We start from the raw sequence: 22167 nt of genomic DNA, 5'->3' as shown, positions 1-22167 counted from the left end.
ATGACCCTTCAGCCTTCGATTCTTATCACTTATAATTTGTCAAAAGAAATTTGAATGAATGTTTCTGACAGCTTTTTATATCATGTCTTCATTTGCTGTGGCAAACTATGGAGAGTAGAGTGGAGAAGCATCGAGAATCAGAATTGATAGCGGTATCAATAAAATCTTTACAATAATTGTCTCTAATCCTCCATTTTACACATCCTGAAAAATAAAGAAGCGTACTCAAAAATGTCGTTGAACTGAGCGTCTCCCCCTCCATCTTATTCATCCTCTGTTGCATCACATCTCTGGTGGAAAATCCTCCATCTGGGATCCAACATGGCGTTATCTTCTGCATCAAGGTCTGAAAAACTTGGCCATCTTGTGCGTGTTCCGCATGTTGGTCTGTGTCCAGGCCAGCTGTGAGCTCTGGAACCAGACCAAGAAGTCATCCCATGCTGCTCCTCACACCTCACACTCCTTGACAGCGGGTCAAGTCTTGCTCATTCCCTTCATCACCCGGGGGTGTGTGGGTGGTAGAAAAGCTCTCAATCCTCCATAAATTCTCCTTCCTTGACATCACACACACAGCTGAGGTGGCAACCCTTTTCCTGGGCAACACACCTAGAGCTGCAATATCTCACGAAAAGATTGGAAAACTGTCAACCACCACCACTGCACCGTAAACATGACACAAGGAAGATGATGAGAGCGGCAGGGAGAGAGGGATGGAGGGAAAACTTAACCGGGAAAGAAATAGGAAGAGTAGCAGTGAGAGTAGAAAGGGGAAATGGAGCGGAAGAACAAATGTAAAGTTGGAAAGACACGTATTTCTACCAAGTGAGAGGCAGCATGGGATCATTTTAGAGGCACTGAAGTCAGAACAAAGGTAACAGATGTAATTTCTTCCAATCCTGCTCCTCAGGTGTTTATCATGAAAGAGCAGGCGTGTGTGTGTGTGAGAGAGAGAGAGAGAGAGAAAGGAAGAGATTGAAGGACAGAATGAGTGCATGAGGATTTTTTTATGTATAAAATGATCCAATCTCAAGCCCAGTCATCCTATCTTATCCTGCACAATCTCCTCTACCTTGCCCGACTAATCACATGACACACATGCACACGTATTCTCCACTAACCTCCTGAGCAGCTGGGGTGGTGATGGTAGGATTGAAGAGTGCCCCAAGAGCTGCACTTCAGTTCTCATCTTAAGATCTCCTGAATATCACACCCATGCTGGCGCATCTTTCCTTTGTCCTCTCATTCTCCCTCGTCTTAGATGCAAGACATCATTCTTACATATAACGTACGAACACGCACATGTACAAATACATACATGTACATGCAGTAAATAAACTGCTGCTTGTAAAGGACATTTTCATGGTTCTTTAGAGAGAGTTGCCTTAGCGGTTTGAACTGTTCAACAGTTTGTTCCAGTGGAGGTGTAGTTGAGTTTTAATTCCCCTCAAACATCGAATGAAACAAAAAAATAGAAATGACCTGCATGGTCGTACCATTTGGGTTTTTAGTTTTTCAGACACCATGTTTGAGTCAAGTATATAACAGATGTTTCTTCCACAGAATTCTACACCTGTGCACATCTGGTATCAAGATCTGCCCTGAGCGTTCTTATCTCAAGTGGTCAGCCTAAATACCAGGTGTGCACACACCTCCTGAGATCCCGTCACTGAAACCGCATTTGAAAGTGGTTGGGCCACATGTGGACACGTTCTTCCAGACATGGGTACACATATGTGTCCCGAATTCATCCTGGCATGTGAACAGCTGCATATTCTGATCATGTGAAAAGCCCAGAGCTCCAGATTATTATCATTGCAGCACCAAACATCACCGGTGGGTTGGTTTGTTAGGATCAAGCATCGCTGTGATTTCTCTCTCTTCTGCTTCTTCGTCCGTATCGCCGGCTGTGCCCCTCGCTCTCTTGTTAAAAAAAAAACGAATGTCTCTCTCTCTCCCATCACTTGATCGCTCTCTATCTCTTGCCTTTTCTACTCAAACAAAAGACATCTAAATCAAGATGCTAATTCCTTTAGCATTAAAAACGTCCACGTTAGACTGAGTGGAGCGTATTGATCGATACACTCCACAGCAACAAATTCACCTGTTACATCTCTGCAGATTTGAAGTGACATACTCATGTGTGCCGCTTGTGTTAAATACAAACTGTTAAAGGTGAACAGACACTGCAAGCAGAAGTAATGCAGGTGTTTATTTTCATACATGGGATCTGATCACATCCACTTCAGTCAAGAGAGGTGATAGATTTTTAAGGCCGTGTGAACACACCCAGAAATTGTCCACTTGTGGTCACATACCAGGCCTTTGAGTTGCTTCGGGTCTTTCTCATGGGAGACATTTTCACTTATAAGAGAAGCAAAGATTTACTGACAACCTGTTTCATTCAAGCGTTCCAATAAAGCATGATTGTGAGCTAGAATACATAAATACCGTGACAGTGACCAGCTGAATGCATCTGACTGGTATTAATTTTATTATGAGAGCTTGCACTTGTCCTCTCTTGACATTAAAGAATATTCCTTGCGAAAAAAAAAAATCTGAATTGTTTTTTTTTACTCTCACTGCTGTTTCTCCATGCTGGTGTTTTCTTGACTGAGGACAATCTGAAAGGCTTTCTTGGTGACACAGTTTAAAATAGAACCGATTCCAAAATATTTAGGGTGACGTGCTGAGGTTATGTACCTGTTAACACTGTTAGCATTGTTTCTGGAAAGGTGTGTCCTTGACGAGATCTAAGGGGCGTGGCTTTCCGCCACTGTTAAAGCACCTACCCGGCAGTTTCTTAAGGGTTCTCTTCTAATATTAGAGGAGCTTGATAACTGTAATGTTGGTGTGATGGGTGAGGTGGTCGAACCTGCAAGTACATATTTATTATAGGACATTGTATACATTTTTAGTTGTGATTTCACAATAAAACTTCTATCTTGGTTGGATAGTGGACCGCTCAGTGTGATCTGTGGTTAAAGTGTATTTTTTAGGTTTTCCACATTTTTCCTCTTGCTTGAATTTGCCACTAATCACTTTCTTCTCTCTCTGTCGCTGTCATCCTCTCTTTCTTTCTCTCTATGGCTATCGCTTCTATCTGTCTGTTGTTGTCTGATTTAGGGGCGGATGTGATCAACTTTGATGGACAGGGTGTCATCTCGTATCGTTTTAAGGTACTGCGTTTACTGCCTTGATGTCTCTATGTCTAAGCAATTAAACTTAATTAAGCTTTCATTGAAGCAGTCACACTGTTTGAATTCACTGTTGGAGCTCATGTAGGTGTGAAGCTACCTGACCACAATCAGTTTGACATGGAAAAATGAAAATAAATCTTTCACCTTTTGAAAAAAAAAAACTGCGACGATGCTGCGTATTAATGTGTGGTGTTATTAGAAGCTGCCTGGCTCTGGTCACTTATTTTAGCAAACGGCAGGGGGCCAACATGCAGAATCTTGTTTGTTGAAAAAAAGTAGTGGAAAAACTGTGCTTATTAGCTTTAAAATCAACATGTTTGATATATTTTTAGATGCTTGAATGGTTGCTTGGAGAAACTAACGACCAAACCTGATTATTCAGATGTCCAGTCAAATGTGGATTCATGTTGTTTCTTCATCTGCGTGCAGATGAAGAAAATGAAGATCATTAAGGATGTGATCGCACTGCGGTTCAAGACATCAGAGAGTGAAGGTGTCATCCTCCATGGGGAGGGACAGCAGGGAGACTACATCACCCTGGAGCTTCGAAAGGCCAAGTTGCTGCTGCAGATAAACTTGGGTGGGCAACATGTGCTGCTGGATATTTATTAAGACAAAGCAAAACTGGAAGAAAAATTGTAGTTTATTATAGGCAGATCAATATACAGGAACTGGAGCAAAGATAAAGCACTGAGAGACACAGCATCAATTTCAACTGCTGTCAAATAGATGCTTCGCTAACAAAAAGTTTAAAAGTCCAGCTTAAACTACATTTCAAGAGATTTTAACTGTTGTGTCGATACATATTTAAGTGTAGAACAGGACAGAAAGTCAGATAGTAAGGCTGGGAACAGTTTTATGTGTCATAACATAACATTAGGTACGGCCCTGATATACTGAGGAGATAGCAGGATCCAGTTAGATGAAGCCTGTCTTGTACTCCTTGTACTTGCTGACGTGGTCCGCTGTAAAAGGTCTAAACATAATCGGGAGCTGCCTCAGATTGATTCATGTTGAGGAAAATGGGATCTGAGGCAGCTCCCGATTATGTTTAGACCTTTTACAGCCTGTAGAGGGCCTGTAACCCAGGTATTTGGGGGGGGGGGGATGTTTGAGGTGGACAACAGCCAACACACACTGACATAAGTATTTTCCTTGCTCGCTTGCTAACTGGCTAATGTATTTTGGGTGGAAGATAAAAGATTTTTTGTTTTGTTTTTTTTTGCAATTTTTTGGTATATTTCATTGAATAATTTAACAATATAACTATGGACCTGAGTGGATTGTTCACTTCACCTCAACTTTAATGCTTTAAAACATAACGAATACTTAATTGTACATCGTTTACAGATAAATGAAGTTTTTACAGAAATTACTGATGTGCTTTTCAGGGAGCAAAGAGCTACAATAACCAGATCTGGAAAAAGTGTGAAGAAAACAATGGACTTTTTCTACATGATGCAAAATGATGCAATATCTGAAGTAAAATTTCATTGCTTGGAATAAATACAACATAAGTATGTAACGTTAATTTACAACCCGCGAAGAAGGAACAGCCTATACACATTTTGCCACACAGAGATCACATGTACATTTTGTCTTGATTAAAATCCAATATTTAATTTTGCAGTGCTATGCTACTTCATTTTCCCCCCCTAATATTATTATTCCACTTAAATTACAGGCAGTAACCAGTATGGCTCTATCCTGGGTCACACCTCTGTGACCACTGGCAGCCTCTTGGATGATAATCATTGGCACTCGGTGGTGATCGAACGCTACCGCCGTAACGTTAACTTCACCCTGGACAGACACACGCAGCACTTCAGGACAAACGGGGAGTTCGACCACCTCGATTTGGATTATGAGGTTAGACGCCATGAAGATGTACAAATATACATGCACATATTCATCCACAAACTTTATTTGTGGATGTAAACGAAGACAGAAGAATAGCTGATCTTTTGGTGTGGATAACAAGTTACTAATGAACTCCAAAAGCTGAGGTTGAGTTGTTGCTCAGCAACTCGGGAGCTACAGCCACTACTGGTATGGAATTGTGTTTGCTATTTCACCAGCTCACACCCCCTTTTAATTCAGTAGCTAAGCAATTCTGTTGACATTCCAAAACACAAGTCAAACATGTTTTGTGATTTGCTGTACATATTCATATGAATGAATATCTTTTTATTTTTGGAAAAAACACCTGTTAATGTGATTAAAAATCTAATTTGTAACCAGCAAGAATATCATAATTTGAGACAGAGAGTTCATTAAATGGCACCAAACCAACTTGAATTAATCATCTAGTTTTCCCAGTTCAGCATATATAAACTCTCATGTGTTCAGAATTCAAAATGAGGAATCAGAAAACATGCCTCCTCTAGCTGGCCGAGAGGGAAAGAAGAATTTGTGATATTTGACTCAAAACTTAGTTCATCCCTAGTTTGGAAGAAAGAATTGACAATGCATGTAAAATAATGCTGGTTTCATTTTACTATTATCTGCCTTAAATCCATCATGAATAAGAAAAAAAGGGATGAAATTTAAAACATGTTTTTTCTCACTGATGACAGTTTCTTATCTGTATTTCCTCACATGGTACTTACAATTTAACCGTCCCTAAGCTATAATCTAATTTTTCAAGCAATGACTCATCACCCGTGGTCACACGGCTGTACAGTTCATTGATACCACACAGGAAATGAGATATTGGTTTTACTCTGTGCTATAATGCTAATCCATAAAGCTCATATAATTAATGTTGGGTTGTAATGGAATACAGTGCAAAGAGTTCAACTAATAATACTTAAAACAGGAAATTGATTTTTGAAATACATAATGCTATGAAGTGTGTGTGTGTGTGTGTGTGTGTGTGTGTGTGTGCGCAATGTGAGTGTGTGTGCGCAATGTGAGTGTGTACTTGCAGTTGGTGCGTGTGAATCTGTACACAGTTTCATGCCAATGTCTGAGGGTATTGATAGGTTTGTACGTGACCTTTAGCAGGTATTGCTGATCTATTGCAGTGTTAAGTAGGATACTGAGAAATAGGGCAGGACAAGCCACACACCAATTAAAGTGAAACGGTTGAATTAGGGTTTCTTCAGTGAAATCGATACAACGGGGTCAACCAGACAGTTTGGTCAGTGTGTGTGTGTGTGTGTGTGTGTGTGTGTGTGTGTCTGTCTGTCTGTCTGTCTGTCTGTCTGTCTGAGTTGAAGTCTGACTGAATCCTGGCACTCTCTCCACAAATGACTGAAATTATGATCAGCTTTTACTCACAGTAAACTGTACCTCATCTTTCCCACACACTCCATTGCGTGTGTGTGTGTGTGTGTGTGTGTGTGTGTGTGTGTGTGTGTGTGTGTGTGTGTGTGTGTGTGTGTGTCGCACACGCGTGTGGGTGCATGCTCCCATTCAATCCTGTCAACTGAATATCTGGGTGCATTGTGCTCATTCTTGTCTGTAATTATGAAGAGTACAGGAGCATTGATAGACACACATAAACACACACACACACACACACACGTGTTTCTTTCACTTTATAGGACCTTACACTGATATACATTCATTTCCTGGAGATTAACCCTAGCCCATAAAAAATACTTGCTTAAGCCTAACTTTAACCTCACCCTAACCTTTTCCTAATCCTAATTCAAGTCTTCACGCTAAAAATGTAATGATTTACATTTTATCCTCATAATGAAGGCGGGTCTCCACAATGTCCTCACAACATCAGTAATGTGCGGGCACACGCGCACATGCACACACCCCAACTGGTAATTGCACACCTGTCTCTCTATTATTGTGGCTTCCTTCCGAGTTAAAGGGAACGCTAAACATGTGTACAACAGTAGAAAATGACAAAATGCAGTTCACATTCATGTCGCTTCTGTGTCCTTCAAGACTTTCTGCCACCAGATGTTCGTTTATCATCCTCTATCTCCTTCCCTCAGCTTCTCCTCATCGCATCTGTTCCGCACAATCCTCGTCTCCTTCATTTAATGGTCCTACCCACGGCTGCAGCCGGCACGTGATACACATATAGGTTCGACATGCCCAGATCACCGTGAATTCTTCATTAAGTACAAAATGTTCCAGTTTATGTCATTTATATGTTATTGAGGTCACAGTGGCAGTGGTGGACCCATAACAGTGTTATTCATCATGTAAGAGGCAGAATTTATGACAGAAATGTTGAATTGGATCACAGCAGATTGTACAAGTAGACCTAATGAGGCAGCAGGTCAACACTGGATGTATAAAGCTATTTGCTTCTAAGGATTTTCAGTGTGGCTCTAGATTCTTGAATTGGAATAAGGTTTGCAAAATATAGATTCTGCAATATATTGTGGTACAATATCAATAAACTGGCACTAAATATAGGTATTTTCTTTACAACAGCTGTGGGTATAAACTGTTTCACCTGTTGGTCTTTGTCTCTCCATTTTGTTTATCGCTGATGTGTATTTCAGACACTCCGAGCTCTATGCTTTGTTGAACACTGCAATATATCAATACATCATTCTTGCTGTTTCAGGGGTATTTCTTCTATAGTCACCCAAACAGTATATCATGGTGTATCGTGGATTATTTGATTTTTGTTATTACAAAAACGCTGTATCGTGATACTATATGGATAACGCTACTGCGGGCAAGCTACTGCGGGCAAGCTACTGCGTCCTGACATTATTATAGCGTGAGTTCCTCTGTGACTCCCAAACTTTGTTGGTATTGACACTCATAATCACATAAAGTAGCACTACAAATTTTTATCTGAAACACATTGTGATATCACTACATTTTTGGCTTGATATCAGCCAAAAAGCCCAAAAAATTCTTCTCTCATATTTGCTGAGGTCGATACAACAGTGAGAAAAAGTTGCTCATTAACATTTTTCTCACACTTAAGTCACACCAAAGTGTGGGATGTTCTTTCACCTTTTCTGTAGATCTTTACACATGCTTGACTCAACCAGCTGAGACACTGTATCAAGCAGAATTGAATCGGTGGGTATAATTTACTGCTCTCAAGTGAGACCAAGCCTGTAGCTGAGTGGTGATTACAGTGGCTTCATATTCTGAGATGCTGGTTCACAGCCAGGTGATTGGGTTAATCTGAGTCATAACCTTGTGCGCACGTCACTACATGACACTGTATCTCCTCAGTCCACGTTACAATATTAGTAATTTAATTAATCAGACTCCAGAAGATGACTGCCTGTGCGCTCATCTTCCATGCAGTTGATGCCGCTCTTGACTTTTGCTGTCTCTGGCAGTGAAGACAGAATGGTCGGGGAACTGTTTCCTGTGCTCGGAGGGGAGACCTGTTGTCTCCTGTAGGTAGTGATGTGGGGAATTAGCGAGGAGAGCCAGCCGCCACTGCTTCCTGCATCAGACCAGTTTGTAATCTGGGTAATATAAGAATATTGCCCTCCATGTTAATGTAGCCAAACCATTCCAATCCAGTCCATTGTCTTAATTAGCCTTTATAATTCAAAATTAGGCTTCAGGTACCTTTTCTTGAAGCGTGTTTGTGATGTTTGACCATACAAACGTATCTGATTTTTAATTTTAGCCTTAAATTTACATAGCATTTGCTAGTTTTACAACAGAAGAAAAGGAAGCCGAATTGAATTTAGTCATTTTAACTATGTCTTCATGCTTCCCTCCATGTGTGCGTACCTGTGTGCCCTCTGTCTGTAGTTGAGTTTCGGGGGGATGCCTTACAGCGGAAAACCAGTGGGAGGAGGGAGGAAGAACTTTAAAGGTTGCATGGAGAGCATCAACTACAACGGAGACAACATCACTGACCTGGCCCGCCGCAAGAAGCTGGACACCTCAAGCTTTGTAAGTGAAAAAGGGAAAATTGATTCTGTACATCTAGCTATCAGTAGGGCGGCACGGTGGTGCTGTCTCTATGTGTTGGCCCTGCGATGGACTGGCGACCCGTCCAGGGTGAACCCTGCCTCTCGCTCGAAAGCTGCTGGGATAGGCTCCAGCCCCCCGCGACCCTTAACAGGATAAGCGGAAGAAAATGAATGAATGGATGGATGGATATCAGTATGATACAACAGCTGTAGCTTAAACCCTCCCTCAGGATGATTATAGTGTACAATTTTTATTGGATTTCTTCTGGATATGCCAGTTTAATGGAGCTCTCAAAGACAGAATTTCACTTCAACAGTACTCGTACGGTAATTTTTTTTTGCTTCTAATCATCACATACACTCTGGATGAGTGCAGGACTCAACTTGTAATGTTTTTGCCATCCTAAAAATGTATTACCAAACAACCGTTGAAAGCCTCTAAAGATAGCATGTCTCTCCTCATCTCATCCTCCGCGGTAGCTTTTTCTATATCCAGTGCTCAGGTTTATTAAAACCACACATTAAATACTGTGTGACGTCTCACACGGCTCATCCTAATCTATTCAAATTTGAGATACATGCAACCATAATAATGATTTGATTAAGAGCACAAGGTTGGAGAAACTCAATGGTCATTTGTGCCAAGTAAGATCAGATGAATACCCTCCTCTCTCTCTCTCTCTCTCTCTCTTTCCTCTCTCTCACTATCTGTTCCATAACAGCGTAACCTGTCCTTCTCCTGTGTGGAGACCCACACCTTCCCCGTGTTTTTCAATGCCACCAGCTTCCTGCAACTGCCAGGTCGAGCCAATCACGACACATTATCTGTAGGCTTCCAGTTTCGTACGTGGAATCCAAACGGGCTCCTCCTCTTCAGCAATTTGGCTGACGGAACGCTGGAAATGTCCTTGGAAGACGGCAAAATTGTTGTGCACCTTAATGTGACGACGGGAGCCAAAAACAACCGAGTAGACTTATCATCAGGTGAGTTTGACCAACAGTTGCACTTACAAAAACTGACAACTTTACTCTTTGATCTCATTTTATTAGAACACCAAAAATCAGTCATCAACATTGGAATGGACATGCTGTTATTTATGGAAACACAAGCAATATCAGTTCTTGTCAGATTGTTCTTGTACTGATTGCAATTTGAGAAAATCTTCTTTTTAGTAGAGCCTGACAGTCATGAATGTGGCTAATAATGTTCTCTTGTGATACATACATGTCAGTCGTAATTTATCTTTAGTATATTTATTAATTATGTTTTTTGGATCATTGCTAAAGAAAAAATAATATTTGAGGTGATATATTGGAATTCTCTGTATCAGCATCTGCCTCAAATACTTTAGCAGCTGGGCCCCTCTTTTGTGCAAATAAACGGAGAGACGGAGAGAAAAAAACAACCATAGCTCACGTGTATCTTGTTTGAAACAACCATCCCATATTCAATAACTTTAGCTGTGATGCATCCAGGTACTTTCAGTGGTAAGAATTGTTACTAAACTTTTATCCTGAACTTAATTTCACACTGTTTTACTCATTGTTGCATCTAACCTTTTAAAAATAACTCATCCGTGTATTTATATTTTATGGATTATATATTTAACTTTAATTTTTAGGTACACTGCAACAGCATCCTGGGATAAATCTTCTCCTGAGTTTATTAACATGGTTTTGATTTATGTGCGCTTGAGCCCAGCAACACCAAGTAATTAGGTTTATAATAAATCAAAGTACATTCACCTGCTGGACATAAAGCTGTAATCCATGATTTATCAACTCATGACATGACATCAAACTTCTTTTTGTTTTTTTCAATAAGTTTGCTCTTAGTGGCTGTGCTCGTTCCCGCGTATCCTTCCACCTGTCTTATGTTCCGTTTCCTCGCATACTCCCGCTTCCTCCACTCAATGTCTCTTTATGTAGACACACTCATTTATTCTGTCCACTGTTGCTTTAATAGGCCAGTGCCCAGGGGTAGGGATTATTACAGAGTTACCCTCTAGGCTAATTGGGCTTGAGCCTGTGATTACATCACTATTACTAAAATACACAAGCACATGTGCGCTCACAAACACACAATCCCTCATTTGATTCTCATATTAGTAGCTCTAAAATTGAAAGCAACACCAGCTTCTGGCTTCAACCACACAGTGGGAGCTCAGTACATTCGTAATGAAATGATTAGTCCCTCTTAATGGCAGACATACTGGTGAGATGTGCAGATACACACACACGCGCGCACACACACACACACACACACACACTACAATCTATTTTTCTTCCCCACTTGAGATCATCTTTATGAAGTTGATTAGCAACAGCATATTTAGATACATAATCAGGCATCTGCTAGAAGGCATAAACATGTATATGTTTAATTGCACTTTTTTAAATGGGTGATTTTTAACTCACATTTGATGTTCTCACCAGCTGTAACACATTTAAAGTTTGTCAGAGGGTTTGACTCCATAAGAAAAAACCCCCACAAAGGATGCTAAAAACTGAAAAGACAGAAAAAAACAAGGTTTAGAATAGTTCTACATCATCAGTGCTGACAGAAGAAATTGGGTTCAGACAATAAATTCTAATCAACTCATTTTGATGTTGTCTTTTAAAAAGAAAATCAGAGAACTCTGGACCACCAGTCCCTCAGGAGGCTGAGTGTTTCTTGATGGTCCTCAGAATTTTTGCACTGTAAAATATTATTTTTCACATTTAATGGACCAGTATCAACCACAGCATTCTTTTGATGCGCATGACTTTGAGCCTAAAAAAAATTACTCTCCAACGTTAATTTAGAATGTTCTTTTATCTTTTCTAATTTGTCAGGTCAGAAAAAAATTGGATTCAGCCAACATGCTCTTGTTTTAGGAAAATACAAAACAAAAGATTGAGGAAACGACTCCCAGACTAAAACCTACAACATACCTAACAATAATTATTAGCTTGATGTGTCAAAATTCAGGTTTATTGCAGCTGCTCTTTTCAATTGTGGTTTCAATAGTATTTAGTCCTGTTTTGTGTGTGTGGTTGAACAGAATTCAATGAATTGGCAGAATGAACTTTCTACAGCTTTAGTTGATGTGTTTCTATATCACAGATTCTATAAGTAGCAGGTTGGCAATATTTTTGACGTGGGGATTCATAACTCACAAGCCAACAGTTGATCGAACAAAGGAAAAAAAACATGAATGACATTATGAGCATTGTTCTTCAAAATCATTTCAGATTTGAATCAGAGGACGTAGCTCAAGAAATCAAGTGATGGATGATGATGAGTAAAAGCTCAGTATTCCTGATAACATCTCATCAATATTCCTTGGCATCTTTTTCATTATCGTTTCACCTGATTGGAGACAGATGCACTTATTCTTGCTCTTTAAGAGCACTCACAAAAAGAAATTTAACTTCCCTATGCATTATATGTAGCAAGTGAGTGTGTGTGTGCTTGTGTGTGTGTGTGTGTGTTGTACTTTTGTGAGGAAGACGCTGCCTGAGGCTGTTTATGACCTGTGGAAACATGCACTCATCTCCCACAAGGAAAGAGAGTGACTTAGAGAAAAAAGATAGAGCGAAGATGAAGACACTGTGAGAGGAGTCTAGATTAGATTCTGTACGTGTGTGAGCGTGTGTGTTTGTGTGTTAATAGAAGGCACTTCACTGTGATTCCTTCAGGAACTCTGTTCTAATTTTCGCATCACCTTTCTTTCAATTACTCATTAACGCTCCAACTATCTTCTCATCATTCATTCGTCTGATGTGTGCAGGCAGCAGCTTTGTGTCGCCTTGATGGCTGTTAAAAAGGGAACAAAAGCCTGTTTTGAGACGTCGGCATGTATATAAAACCCATCTATTCCACATTACTTATCATGAAAGCCATCCACGAAACCAAAGCCGGTGGAAAAGGCCAGTTGTCGGTGTTTGCCGTTGTGGAGAGATGTTGTTCTCTGATCACCCTTGTGATTAATTTTCAAATTGGCACAAGGATTGTTACCATGGAAACAATGCTCGGTGCCCATTGTGCTTTTGCAGGAATAGAGAAATGAAATTTCCTACACAATGCAACTAAAAGAGGAAATGTGTTAGAACAATCGACATAAGTGGTGATATTGGATTAATTGACATATGTTCTTTCTCTATTTTTGTTTGTTTGTTTTTTTGTCTGTTAGTGACATATAAACACTTCTCTGTTACCATGGCACTTAACAACAAAACCTGCAACCCTCTGGGGCTACCTGTGACAAAAAAAAGCATTTCTTTTGTGCCACGTTTACAAATCACTGCTTCGTTTTATGTAACGTTTTCACATCTCTTCTTTCTTTTGGACTTTGCCGCTGTAACATGATCTGATTTCCTTCATTCATGAGGTCTGCTACGTCCTACGAAAGTCTCATGGTTTGAAACAAAGTTAGTTTCATTTAATTCATCTACTACAGCTACACGATGTCCGAAAATGTCGAGTTGTTACGTATGTATGTGAAACTGGCGTGTCTTCTGCAGGACCAACTGCGATGTTTAAACTGGAAGTGAAACTGAGGGAAGTCAAGTTCTGGTATCATAATGACAGACGTAACTAAAGCAGAAAAAAAAACAATGCATATCTGGACAGATGATCAGACAAATTTTATGTTGTCTCAGCTTAAAAGGACACTTCATCTACTAACTAGCAGTTAGCCATCTGGTGGGGGTCTGGAGAATGCATGCAGAGAGGAGAGAAGGCTATCTATCTGCTTATAGGCCTCTAAAAATGATGGATAATGAGTGTATTTGCCAAAAAAGTTGGTGTGTTCTTTTATGGAGTTGTTCATTTTTCTTTATAGCCTTTGAATTTAATTCCACCGTGCACAAGGGATGTCGTATGCTAATCTCTCCGGTCTGTGAAGCTAAAAGTGAATCAGGAAGAAAGCCTGATAGCAACCAGCTCTAACCTACTTCCTGAAATCCATCAATAAATAGATTATTTTGCGTTTGTATCCAATATCTCAATAAATGGTGGAATCAAGCTGTAATTCCAGCTTGATTAGAACCGTGCATGTAAAGCCACTGACTATTTCAAATAATATTTGTGTACTGTATGCATTATGTATTTCCCTTCCTGATTTATAAAACAGGTATTTGCAATGCAAAACTAACTCTTTCATCTGCATCTTACTTTCAACTTTTGTGCTTATTAGTTTGCTGCTTCATTACACTGTATATATACAAATCTGCAGATTTGATTGAGGATATATCATCCGACAAAATCACTCTGAGTCAGAGGTTAGACTCATTGTCAAGTAGGACAAAGCCGCAGGCAGCTTAAAGTGTTTGAATCAACCACTTCCAAAACAGAAAGGCAGTATGTTCACACCCATCAACTTGGCCAGAAGTAATAACATCAGTTCCTTTGAGATGCAGAATTACTCCCTCTCTCTCTTTCACACATACACACCCTCGCACACACACTTTCACAAGGTTACTTGTGCAGTCCGAATAGGAGGCATAAGGCATTATAATAATGGAAAGGCTTGAGGCAGAACTTGAGGGGGGAAAACACACTACCACCCATATTATATTATGTTTCATTCCCTGTTTGTGTGTGTGGGTTCTTTTGCCTGCATGCTTTTATTTGTAAGCGTGTGTGTGTGTGCGTGCGTGTGTGCGTGTGTTTGCTTGCAAGACTTAATATGCTGTATTCTCCAGTGTTATGTGGTTGGCATATTGCCATTTGCGAAGACGTGTCAGCCTGTTTAAGCTACCTTGGAGGACTGAATATTTAGGATTGGAAGCGATAGGGGAGGATAGATTCATGAATACCACAGGGCCCATAAATTTATAGTAGAAAAATTCATTTACACTGGATCATATAGGATCAATATGTAATAGAAGCAGGAGAGGAGAAGACAGGAGAGGAGAAAGGAAAGCAAGGAAAGGAGAGAAGAGTAGAACTGTTGTGTTACAGAAAAGATATCCTACTATCCACTCCTCAATGATGTGTTGCAGTTAAAGAAAAGCCTTGGTAGCATCAACAAGAACATACAAAGAGAGCTATAAATAATGTGTAACGTGATAGTTAAGACTGTCAGAGCTCATTCATCAACTTTTGTAATTAAGCAATTAAAAAAACTCATTTTCATAGCGCTGCGTTTGAAATCACATACTGAGACACACACATTAGCGGTGTGTGTACATTCAACATTTTTTTTGTTGAACAGTTGCACGTTTTAGAGATGCATGAAAATATCAGCACATAATCAGCAGATAGTATTCTTATTTGAATTACTGGAATCCTTTGGAGGGCCGACATTTTAATGGCGCGGTGGAGCTCAGGGATGAGAAAATGCCACAAAAATAGCCTTTTCCCCAATTGTTTTTAGATGTAAAAGTTTACAAATTCACAATGCTTGAGTGTCTTTTGGTATGTATGGAATTGTGAATATGATCTAAACTTTGATACATGTAATATTGACATCTGTATCTGCTGTAAAATAACTGTGAAACATCCACAAAATCTTTGATATTGTAGATCCCTAAGTACACATCACTTTGAACTCCGTGACCTGAGTTATCCCCAGGAAACATGTATGACGTACCTGGAGAGGAAGACCGCTCTCTTACTCGTTATAGTGTTTGATTTTCTCCCGTCAGCCTCTTCGGTCTGTCTGCCCCGGTCAGCTCCACCACCTTCTGTAGCACCGTGTTTCTCATCTCTCTCGGCTTGGCTCCGATGTCAGACCAGGTCGCGCTCGTCTGCCCGCTTGTCCATCCGTGCACCGGCTCAAACCCTTTACAAGACTTTCTTTGACACTTTTACTCTCAGCTCCAGATCCTTTCCAAGCCACAACACTAGAGCAATCGTGAAAGTAAAACAAGTCCTCTAATTAACCTGCCAAAATATACAGTGTTGTATTTCCAGAATGACACACAGGAGTCTTTTGCCATCCGAAGCCCAGATTAGTTTACAGTCATAAATTGTCCTTACAATAGTTTTTAATCTAGCTTGATGAGGACACTCAAGCAAATGCGTTGATTGGGAGCCTGTGACTGCTATCAACCGTTGTAGGAGACATTCTCTTTTGTTCACTTTTACAAATTTGGTACATGTGTTCACTCAGACTCCAGGATGAATGGATTTTATTTTGGTCAAATTAAAAACCAAAGTCAGTGCAACATCATTACTTTTTTTAGTCCATGACTTAAGTGTTTCAGCTGTTACAGTATCTTGTCTTTCCTCCCTACTGGAGTGTTGATATTTTTGAGATTTTACTCCAGACTGAGGCTGATGAGTGGAGCGTCAAGTGCTGCATCAGGTCACAATTAGATACGCAGACCCAGTTATCTCCTTCCGTACATCCAGTGAGCTCATCCGATCCCCCTTCTCACGCTCGACAGGCAAATAACACTCAAGACATCTCATTTAAGCTGCTTCAGTCTGCCTGCTCATTCTTGCTTCGTCTGCATGTCGTCTTACAGCCCACCTCCACCCTAAATCCTCCTTTACATTCCGTCTATGTGACTTGATCAATGTCACTTCTGTTGTCATTGTTGCTGACTCTGTTCTGAACCCTACTGGGGAGGTGGGGTTCTTTGCTGCTGTTGCTCCTCTTCCCCAAGGCTGTATGTTTGAATAAGGGTGTGGAGGTTCCCTGCAAAGATCCATACCACTAAATTAACCTTACTACCATAGTCATCAGGTTTTATTTTTTGAAAGTTGTCTCACTCACAGTATTCATACTATTCAGTCAGATGAATGCCATGTAATGAGGCATGCTCAGGTAGAGATAGACTTTGCATGCAGCGGCCACTTGAAAAAGTACAAAGTGCCATCCAGCCATTAGAAGGGGAAAAAAAAAAACCCGTTATAGCGATCCTGGAGACACAGCATTTGCAGTTTTACATCTGTGTCTTTGTAGCATGAAGGATAAGTTATGGCCTGTGTTACACAACCAGCTTCATGCCTAGTAACAGGTCAGAATATTACTTAGCATGGAAAAACGCAACAGAAAGAAGCCTTTGAAAAGTTATCACATGCTTTGCAGGAGCAGTGTTCTAATTATAGAGGGTAGTTCACTGTTGGCTTTGATGTTAATGAAGATATGCTGTAAACAACCTACAGTAATTATGTGGATTAATGTAATAAGGCTAATTTTAATTAGCTGAAATCAAATAGCCAGTGAAATTAAAGATTTTGCAGGCACTGGGACATCTGCTCGACAGAATCTACACGCGCCGGTCTGATATTTAAGGGTCAAATAAACAGAGCAACCAAGACTTGAGAGCACGAGTCTGATAATGTATCAGTTGATCGAATCTGTAAATTCAGCAGTCAAAGTCTTTTCCTCTCACTTTTAATTGGTTTGATTCAGCTGAGACAACAAAGGCCAATATTCACAACACCAATAACACCTGTTCTTTGGATTTTGTGTTTTTTTTTTTTTTTTTTTTTTTTTGTCTTCTGCGGTGCATATAAGGCCACAAGCTTTCTCACAGAGAGAACAGCAGGACACAACTGAAGGTGTTCAAGATGCTAGAATCATCATAAAGCCACTGAGACACATTTTGGCTAAAATATACAAAATTCTGTGACCATTACGGTGTAAATGATCAACCATCTGCCCGCTTTTTTTTTTTTCTTCTTTTTTGGGGGAGGGGGGGGGAGGCAGTGAATGTCTTAAGCCTTGTTCAGACTTCAGGTAAATCTGACTTATTTCTCAATTCAGATCTTTGTCTGTCTGCTCTGTTGTTTTTGGGGGGTGGTGTTGCCGGTGATCAGATTTGTTAAAGTCTAGACGTTAACAGCATATTTAGACGACATAAACTTTAGGTGTCAAATATCATTGAAGAAGTAGGTTGGGAATGATGCAAAAGACAAATAGGCCTTGTTCAGATTCACATTTCGCAGTCTGGACTGCAAAAAACATGAAATATGATTTGTGTTAAACAATTTGACTTCCGCAGATTGCTGAAAACTCTCAGATATTTTTTGAAGTGTATTTTGTGCAACTCACGACCTGTTTCTCTTTTTGGCTACCCAAAGTTTGTATGTTGTGGCTAAGTTGGTGATGTCTGGACGCAACAAATCTGATTTCATCACTTGCAAGTAACAGTGTGAACGGATACGAATCCAATCAAAAAAAAAAAAAAAAAATCGGATTCTCCTGCAGCCTGAAATCAGTTTGAGTGTATGGAGCATTCAGACTGAGACATATCTGATTCAAAGTGGATTTCAAATGAATCAGATTTAATGTGGTGTGCATGTTCAGACGATTGGAAATCAATCAACATTTAGTCTGGATTTTCCAAAAATCTGATTTCTGTTCACAGTCTGAACAAGGACTTTCTGTCTTCGATGGTGAAACTACATGCAGACAGACGCTATTTTATGTGCATACCTGTAACTTGGTCATAAGCCTCCACTGAACAGGTTTCACTAGTGAAATGCTCTGACAAGGTCAAACCAGAGGTATCTCTCATCCAATCTGTTCTTGGTGAGCAGTAGTTCAGTCTCTCTGAGAGCTGTCACCTCCTTCCTCTACTCAGGTGGCATCTAACTGCCAATTCTGCTTCCACTACAATCGCACAAGCCAATCGTTTGTGACTTTTCTCTCCTAAGATTTTCTAAAATTAAATTCTAAAATTAGTATTTGACTATGATAATTACATAGCATAAATCAGCCCCTCAACTTCCTCCGCGTTCTCATCTGGCACTGCTGTTCAGCCGTCGTCGCTTCCAGCTCCTCTGTAATTGCTGTCACTTTTTTTCAGTGGCTGTCAGTCTTGAACTCATCACTGAAATATCATAGAGACTGGGAATGACATTCTTTCAAGTTAGGCTGTCTAAAGTAACATTCCCTGACATCTTTATGAAAACACATTTATGGTTTGTTATTGCCTTTTGTTGTTGATATGACACTTCATTCAACTTCAAGTCATTGAAAGCTTTTTATTGAACTGTATCTCCAGGTGGATGCTGTTTGTTTGTTTTTTAAAACAGAAAAATGCAAACGTGATTTTTTTGTTGTTGTTGTTGGATGGTTTTGGTTGTCAGCTTTAATTATACTTTTTGTTATGAGCATTTCAGATTTTTATTTATCGTGCTTAGACATATAATTACATGCAAACATCAAGTGTAACAACCGCATATGTTACGAATGTCACATACAAAACCGATCAAATTCCATTTTTTCCAAAATTCTAGATTATTCTTTTAAAACAAGTTGTTTTCGGTTAACGCTTACAGTAATTCATGTGCATTCTCACACTAATTCGTCGATCCTCCTTTTTTAATAACTGTTTTCTTTGAGTCATTTTTATACAGAAATCCATACAACAAACAATCTCAGCTGCTAAAATGTTTTTTTGTAATGATTTTCCAAATTTTCTCCATTATTTTTGGTTAAGATATCCTATTTCAATCGCATTTTTTTGACCAGACGTTCACATAACTTTTAATTGGACTGTTTTTTTTTTCATATTTAATGTCAGATGTTCAAATTAGCTATTCAGATAATGAGACAGATGTCCAGTGTTTAAAATTAAACTGAGCAAAAGTTATAACTTCGTATTTTCTATTTTTGTGTTGAGCTGACGTCAGCTTGTCAGGGATGGCCAAATATGGTCATCAGCTCCCAGGCATCTAGAAGTCAGCCAATTAAAGGGACAGCAGCTTAAGTGGTTTGTTTCAGCCACAGCAACCTCAGGGGTTGGCAGTAAAAGAACAACTGATTCATTACTAAGGAGGCAAGACTGAACATGAGCAGAAAATTTGACAAAGACTAAAACTGTAACTACAGGACTAAAATACAGCTGACTTCATTGGACAACAAGGGATTGCTGAAAGAATTTGAGAGTTGCAGAGAGGTGATAAACCAGAGGAAACGAAGGGAACTGGGCACAGCTAGTGGAGAACAACAAACTGGAAAAGCAAGTCAAAATAGAGCAAATTATTTAAAGGTAAACTAAAGAATGCATCTCTCCACCTAGGGAGGCTGCATAAATGTAAAATGGGAACATAGTATCATAAATTATGTTTCATAATTTTCTCCCCAAACACTAAATAGGAAGTTTTATTAGATTATGGGCTGAATTGGTGGTGGAGATGACAAGCTTTCATGGCCTCCATGTTGACAGTGGAGGCCTGATAGCTCATCACGGTTTGTCCAAAGGGCCCGTGGTTTACATAGCCGCCATCTCTGGTGAGCCGAGCCAAAGACACCCGAGTCATTTAACCCTGCAATGGATGCCAATTAAAGCCGTTCACATTGCAGAAAAAAGGTGTATTTTAGCAGGTGTAATATGGCATTTGGCCAGAGGCAAATAACAAATAAAACAAAGAATGGTTAAAAGGACATAATATTAATGCAATAACATCCATCCATCCATCCATCCATTTTCTACTGCTCATCCTGTTAAGGGTCGTGGGGGGCCTATTCTAGCTGCCTTCAGGCGAGAGGCGGGGTTCACCCTGGACAGGTCACCAGTCCATCACAGGGCCAACACATAGAGACAGACAACCATTCACACTCACAGTCACACCTACAGTCAATTTAGAGTATCAATCAGCCTCGTCCCCAATTGCATGTCTTTGGACGGTGGGAAGAAGCCGGAGAACCAGAGAGAACCCACGCAGGCACAGGGAGAACATGGAGACTCCACACAGAAAGATCCTGTGCTGGAGCCAGGACTTGAACCTGGAACCTTCTTGCTGTGAGGTGACAGTGCTGACCACTGCACCACCGTGCCGCCAGGCAAAAAACACTAAACAGAAAAAGAACAATGAAGGAAGTAATTATACGAGAAAATAGATTTGCATCCAAGTAGGAAATAAATAATAACCGAGTTTAACAGAAAGCTCAAATTTAAATTTGCTGGGAAAAAAACCCCCGATTTGTCAGCTGTGAATCATACAAAGGTACTCTATTTGAGTCAATGGTCCCCTTTGACACTCCACGTAGCCTTAGTCCAATGACCATCGCCGCTCTCTTTCTCCTGGCCAGTCACTTTTTCTCCGTTTCTGCAGGTCAGGTGTCCCTCTGTGCTCTACTACCACGTCTCTCAGCACTAGCACATATCCTCGCTAGTCCAGCCACCCGCCTGTAAACCTTGGTCTGCTCTTCTGTGTTCTCCTCCAGTCCGTGACCCTGACAGACAGAACAGAACAGCAGCAGTTGACACTAAAACATGAAACCTTCAGAAATAGAGCTCGGAAATCATATAAAATCATTCCCCTTCCTCTGTTCACCTCCTAAAAGATGTGATCACAGTTGTTAGGAGCAACAGTGGTGAAAGACGCAGGTCATTCGTCAAGTGCATATTTGGCAGAAAACGTCTGTACTTGATCATGTTTATGAAGGTAAAGAATCATTTACCTTAAATTCTTTCAAAATGACCTTATAAACGACAACAACAAAAGGATAAAGAACCATTCAGTGTGTGCTTGTGGTTATTACATAAAGGCACTTGATGTATTTTTGACATAAGTGGTGTTCTTGCAGTTGTCACATGAAGCATTGGTAGGGTTTGAATAAAAATCATTACAACTGATGTCACAGTTGACATAAATAATGAAAGATTCTATAAAATACCAGTCTATGGAGAGCGTTTGGGAACAAAAACGTGTCCTCAAAAGTTGTTTATTCAGCAAGAAAAGTGACACATTGGCGCTTAAATCTCATCTGACTTTAGGGTCAAATCATAGTCCGAACTTTTAAACTATTATAATTAAGTAGCTATTGAATTATTTATCATGTGAATCATTCTTAAACTTTTTTAAAAATTTATCTAAAATGGATGATCTTGTAGCCTGGAAGACCTTTTTGCTTTTTGCAGTAGTTTGACGACTTTTGCTTCTCGTAAGTATTCAGAGTGGAGCTGACGCGTGTGACACCCCACCCGGTGCAATTTCTTCATTTTTGTTTCATTCAAAACAACAACAGAGTAAAAGCAACTTGTCAGGCAGTCACCTTGTTGTCACTGTGCTGCATATTAATGACAAAATCGCCTTATCACATCTGAATGATTCTCCTTCCGCTGTCTATCATTATCTGTGTTCGTTTTTATCTTCTTCAGGCAGCCACCATGTATGTGATTTGATTCCGTGTTGTTGGTGTGTGACA

At 40.0% G+C, this 22167-nt stretch overlaps 1 protein-coding gene across 3 annotated transcripts in view; it reads left to right on the top strand.

The window, feature by feature from the left end:
* The window catches only part of cntnap2a (contactin associated protein 2a), a 383275-nt gene that overhangs the window by 222881 nt on the left and 138227 nt on the right, over positions 1 to 22167 (top strand). For all 3 annotated transcript variants that reach the window (XM_086191985.1, XM_086191984.1, XM_086191987.1), the window contains 5 exons: positions 3124 to 3176; positions 3627 to 3777; positions 4882 to 5066; positions 8904 to 9047; positions 9790 to 10051. In XM_086191985.1, the coding sequence (XP_086048111.1) occupies positions 3124 to 3176; positions 3627 to 3777; positions 4882 to 5066; positions 8904 to 9047; positions 9790 to 10051 (795 nt within the window). The remainder of the gene's footprint in view (positions 1 to 3123; positions 3177 to 3626; positions 3778 to 4881; positions 5067 to 8903; positions 9048 to 9789; positions 10052 to 22167) is intronic.

The sequence above is a fragment of the Aulostomus chinensis genome, chromosome 21 (genome assembly GCF_037954235.1).
Source record: "Aulostomus chinensis isolate RoL2024-O1b breed Wild chromosome 21, RoL_Achi_v1.0, whole genome shotgun sequence".
NCBI classification, from domain to species: Eukaryota; Metazoa; Chordata; class Actinopteri; order Syngnathiformes; family Aulostomidae; genus Aulostomus; species Aulostomus chinensis.
The sequence above is the reverse complement of the archived record's forward strand: the minus strand, read 5'-3'. Positions and strand labels throughout refer to the sequence as shown.